General features: G+C 43.2%; 1 protein-coding gene across 1 annotated transcript in view; it reads left to right on the top strand.

Moving 5' to 3' along the window:
- Positions 1–5,828, top strand: part of SLC4A4 (solute carrier family 4 member 4) — a 104,474-nt gene that overhangs the window by 65,642 nt on the left and 33,004 nt on the right. The window contains exons 12-13 of the mRNA XM_015818580.1: positions 1,299–1,357; positions 5,251–5,439. Coding sequence (XP_015674066.1) covers positions 1,299–1,357; positions 5,251–5,439 — 248 coding nt within the window. The remainder of the gene's footprint in view (positions 1–1,298; positions 1,358–5,250; positions 5,440–5,828) is intronic.

Below are 5,828 nucleotides of genomic sequence, written 5' to 3'. Positions count from 1 at the left end.
TGTGGTGGGCCGTGGAGGGGGTGGGTGGCCCAGTGGACAGGGCGGAGTGGGGACGGGGGTGGAGGTGGGCAGTTTTTGGGCACTCGGTCTCTAAAAAGGTTCGCCATCACTGTCCTATCCCATCCCATCCCACCCTATCCTACCCTATTTTTTCCCCTACTTTTTAGCATAACCTCATAACGTTGCTTACCACAACAGAGAATGTAGCTTGTTGAGTATGTATGTTGGTAAATGAAATAAGCACAATTTAAAGTGCCGCTGCTATTACTGCAGCATGTACTGTAAATTGTAAGATTTTGGGGTCTGTTCTAAAATTGTCCTTCCCAATCAAATACATTTTGGGTGCCACTAGAGTGCAGTGTCCAAAATTTCCAGCTACTATGTAATTACCCAGTCATTGATATCTTGAGAAAAAAAAATACCCCATCATATGCATAGACCTAAGATGGAGTGTTGTTAAAAAAAGAAAGAAAGAAAATAGTTTCCCCACAATTGGAATAAATAATGAAAAGTGCTTTTGCTTTCTCTATAACAGGGGTCTGCAACCGCGACAACTTTTAAGACTTGTGGACTTTCAGCTCCCAGAATTCTTCAGCCAGCATAGCTGGCTGAGGAATTCTGGGAGCTGAAGTCCACAACACTGCAGTTTGTGGTCCACAATGCTGCCGTTTACTGTTCAGTCTTTTCTGAAACTCTTGTGGGGCTGAGGAATTCTGGGAGCTGAAGTCCACAATGCTGCAGCCTATGGTCCAATCTTTTCTGAAATTCTTGTGGGGCAAAAGACTTTTGAACTCAAGAGAAAAAGGAAATGCCACCCCATTTTTTTTAACTGGAAGCTGATCCATTTGTTCACCCTATTTAATCCACATATCAGGAAAGGATAACACAGCACAACGTTGAACAGTGCAGCTTTTCAGCGTAGATAAAAAACGCACTTTGATCTCCGGGGATGATGTGAGAATTTTAATGACGAATTTGCACTGGGGGAAGTATTGTAACCCAATTGTCATTCATGCATCAACGTAATTTGAGGCAATTGGGGTTTTTTTTAAAAAAAAGATTTTCCCACGGTGAAAATGGTAAGATCCACAAGTTATGGAATAATAACTTCTTTTTACTGTATATAATTCGGGATCATTATTGAAGCTGCTGATTACTTGCAGCCTAAGAGGATTATAAAGCTTAACCGGGTTTTAATTTTAGGGAGGGATTGCGAGATTCATTTTAATTGCAACTCTCTCCCTCATTAGTTTTTACAGGGTTATGTTGAAAGTGTTTCATTTCTTTTCTTCTTTCAGAGAATAGTTCGTTAATCAATGAGACAGTCACGTCATCGCCGGCTTGGCTTATGGAACCGGTAAGCCGAAATAAGGTTATAATACTTGAAATAGTTATGCACAGTGCAACTACTCCTGCTTACTTTTTATGCATTCTCATTCTTGTTTTCTTTTGCCTTAATTTCAGAGTTGAATTAGCACCTGTTTCATAGGGTTACTGTATTTTAAACAAAATCACAGTACAAAGTCAACGTTTTTGCACACAGCTCGGCTGTGTACGTGTTTATTCAGCAGTGGATCCCACTGCGTCTTTGGGATTTATTTCTAGGTTGGTAGGCATAATAGTTTAACTTTTCCCTCATAGCTGTCAACCATCCTGTTGGTAAATGCAGCAAAAGACACTCCTGGGACATCATTTTACCAAGAGTATAACTTTACTCTCCCTAATCTCTATCCATACTGACACCGAACAGTATGAGTTTGATTGGAGTAATACAAGAATCGTTGGCCACGCTACCACACCCGTCACGCTCACAAGTTCATCGAAGTCTGGCACCCCACAAGCAATTCCATCAACAGACACACTGACTTACAACCAGCCTACATAAACCCCTCAGGATCCAAATCAACCGCAAAAGGCAGTGTTAGTTTGAACAGCCTACATCCTAAGACAATATTTTTAACATCATTAAACAACATCTGCCTAACTCAGATCCTGGAAGGGACTCGATAGATGGACAAAAACGCCAAACCCAGTCTGAACGTAGTAGTAGTAGTAGTAGTAGTAGTAGTAGTAGTAGTAGTGGTAGTAACAATAATAATAATAATGATGATGATGATGATGATGATGATGATGATGATGATGATGATGATGATGATGATGATGATGATTTTGGAAGGGACCTTGGAGGTCATCAAGTCCAACCCCCTGCTCAGGCAGGAAACCCTATACCATTTCGGACAAATGGCTGCCCAGTCTCTTCTTAAAAACCTCCAGTGTTGGAGCATTCATCGCTTCTGGAGGCAGGCTGTTCCACTGGTTAATTGTTCTAACTGTCAGGAAGTTTCTCCTTATAGTTCTAGGTTAGTAACACAGTTATTAAGTGAATCTGGCTTCCCCATTGACTTTGTTTGTCAGAAGGTCGCAACAGGTGGACACATGACCCTGGGACACGGCAAGTGTCATAAATACGAGTCAGTTGCCAAATGTCTGAATTTTTTGACCACGTGATCAGGGGGACGCTGCAACGGTTGTAGGTGTGAAAAAAATGCATCCTAAGTCACTTTTTTTCATTGCTGTTGTAACTTTGAATGATCACTAAATGAATTGTTGTGAGTCGGGAGCTATTTGTAGCTCGGAAACTTAATTAAAGGGTGTGTGTGTGTAAAACATAGCCCTGTGTTTCTATAAAATCAGCAGTGCAACAGCACATGGATCACAGCCGATGCTCTTCTCACTTCCGAGTGGAAAAAGGAGAACTTTGTCAAGTGAAAACTATAAGTACTTTTGCTCCCTCTGGGTTTTACAGTTATGCTGTTGAGAAGATAGCTGTGAAAATGGCGGTCTGATGCAAAGAACTTGCGGAAGGCTTTTATCACTTTTAGGCTAATAACAATTCCTCCCAGTTGAATAAGCTGTAACTCAGGGGAGGAATGTCTATGCATTGAGAAGGTTAAGGTAGGTACTCAACTGGTGAGAATAAATGGATTCTGAGCTGTTGGACGTTGTTTAGCTTAGTGTCAGGGGTAGGCAACCTTGGCTCTTTTATGACTCGTGAACTTCAACTCCCAGAATTCCTGAGCCAGCCATGCTGAGGGGAAAGGGAGAGGTTTCCAAGCTGGGCCATGCTGGCTCAGGAATTCTGGGAGTTGGAAGTCCACGAGTCATAAAGCGGCTTAGGCCTAGGCCAGAGGTAGGCAACCTTGGCTCTTTTATGACTCCTGGACTTCAACTCCAAGAATTCCTGAGGCAGCCTTGCTGAGGGGAAAGGGAGAGGTTTCCAAGCTGGGCCATGCTGGCTCAGGAATTCTGGGAGTTGTAGTCCACGAGTCATAAAAGAGCCAAGTAATAAAGTGAAGCTCCTAGGCCAAGGGTAGGCAACCTTGGCTCTTTTATGACTCGTGGACTTCAACTCCCAGAATTCCTGAGCCAGCTTGGCTCAGCTTGGAAACTTTCCCTTTCCCCTCAGCATGGCTGGCTGAGGAATTCTGGGAGTTGAAGTCCACGAGTCATAAAAGAGCCAAGGTTGCCTATCCCTGGCTTAGTTGAACCAAAACTCTTGCATTAACCCTTCAGTTGGAGTCCTTGATAGAAACTTTTGAAAAAGCCGGCTGTTCTTAAAGCAGAATGCAAACATAACTACTCACATAACTACTCAATTTTAAGTAGAAAGGCTAAATTAAATAAACACATTAAAATATGACAGGGATCAGCAACAATGAAGGTATCCTGTGCCAGGATTATGGAATATCCTTACAAGATATAACTTGTGTTGTTAGATTTGTCTAAATTACTATAGTCCTGTTTGGTTGATAAAGCCAGTCCAGTGAATTCAATTCAGAATAGAGCTGGAAGGGACCTTGGAGGTCTTCTAGTCTAACCCCCTGCTCAAGCAGGAGACCCTATATATACCATTTCAGGCAAGGGGGTGTCCAGTGTCTTCTTAAAACCTCCATTGATGAAACACTCACAACTTCTGAAGGCAAGCTGTTCCACTGGTTAACTGTTCTCACTGTTAGGAAGTTTCTCCTTAATTCCAAGTTGTTTCTCTCCTTGATTAGTTTCCATTCATTGTTTCTTGTCCTGCCTTCAGATGCTTTGGAGAATAGCTTGACTTCCTCTTCTTTGTGGCAGCCCCTCAGATACTGGAATACTGCTGTCATGTCCCCCCCTAGTCCTTCTTTTCTCTAGACTGGCCATAGCCAATTTCTGCAACTGTTCTTTGTATGTTTTAGTCTGCAGGCCCTTAATCATCTTGAGACATGAAAAATGATCCTTGAAACAACTCAACCTTTTCACAGGTCCTCTAGGATTTCATTTTGATTGAAGGGACAATTAGCCCTCAAGTTGGTAGTTCCCATGAAATGGAACTTACCTGACTAAAGAGTTGGTTATACAAAACCCAACTCTTATTTGGTTAATTGGCTTGATTAATTAGCTAAATGTTGGAGCTTGTACTACATATTCATCATCGTGTTCCCCATAACTTACTTGAGCATTTCATGCATTCAAGTATCTGTGTATATCAGGGGTAGGCAACCTTGGCTCTTTTATGACTCGTGGACTTCAACTCCCAGAATTCCTGAGCCAGCCATGCTGAGGGGAAAGGGAGAGGTTTCCAAGCTGAGCCATGCTGGCTTAGGGATTCTGGGAGTTGAAGTCCACGAGTCATAAAAGAGCCAAGGTTGCCTACCCCTGGTGTATATAAACCACAAGAACCTCTTTGTAATTTGCAAGCAGAAATAACATGTACATACTGGTAACCCTTGACTTTTGATCACAATGGAGCCCACAATTTCTGGTTGTTCAGTGAGTCATTCGTTAAGTGAGTTTTGCCCCATTTTATGACCTTTCTTGCCATAGTTGTTAAGTGAATCACTGCAGTTGATAAGCTAGTAACCCGGTGGTTAAGTGGATCTGGCTCCCCCATTGACTTTGCTGGTCCGAAGGTCACAAAAGGGGATCACATGACCCGGGGACACTGCAACAGTCATAAGTACATGCCAGTTGCCAAGCCTCTGAATTTTGATCACATGACCATGGGGATGCTGCAACGGCCGTAAGCGTGGAAACCGATCGTAAGTCACTTTTTTCAATGCTGTGGAATGGTCACTAAACGAATTGTTGTAAGTCGAGGACTGCATATAAACGTAAACACGACATCCTGCCAAGTTGAACAGCATCTAGCATTGAGCGAGAAGGCAAGAATCTTTCCTCTAAAAGTGCCATTTTTTTTCCCTTTTGTGTTTACAGCACAACGGAACAACCGAATGGTCATCCCTCACCAAGGAGCAATGTATGAAATTTGGAGGAATGCTGGTGGGGAATAATTGCAAATACGTCCCTGACATCACCCTCATGTCTTGCATTCTCTTTTTGGGAACCTACACCTGCTCCATGGCTTTGAAGAAATTCAAGGCCAGCCGTTATTTCCCAACCACTGTAAGTTGTGTGATTTATAATGGTTTCCCCAGCTATTTCTGCGGTGTATCCAGCGCCGTTTGATGGCGCTCGAGAATTAACTTCCTGTTTCAGCTGCTCCTCATTGTAGTCAGTAAGTGGGAGGAGCGATTGGTGCCCTGAACAGACATGAGTGGCAGTGTGGTGGTCTGTCCAGTTGTATCATGGCCTCCCTCCTCCCTATGGTGAACCACAAACCATGAGTACATGGTTAAGGGAGAATTTGGAGAAGACACTCAGTCCTGTGGGATCCTGGGTGCTCTCTGAGCTTGGTTGTTTTCTTGCAGACGTTTCATTACCCAACTAGGTAACATCATCAGTGCTAGAAGGGAGTGTGGCAGGAGGAGGAGGAGGAGGAGGAGGAGGAGGAG

Source organism: Protobothrops mucrosquamatus, unplaced genomic scaffold (assembly GCF_001527695.2).
Source record: "Protobothrops mucrosquamatus isolate PMUCROS unplaced genomic scaffold, P.Mucros_1.0 scaffold_140, whole genome shotgun sequence".
Classification (NCBI taxonomy): domain Eukaryota; kingdom Metazoa; phylum Chordata; class Lepidosauria; order Squamata; family Viperidae; genus Protobothrops; species Protobothrops mucrosquamatus.
This window is presented reverse-complemented; position numbering and strand designations above follow the sequence as displayed.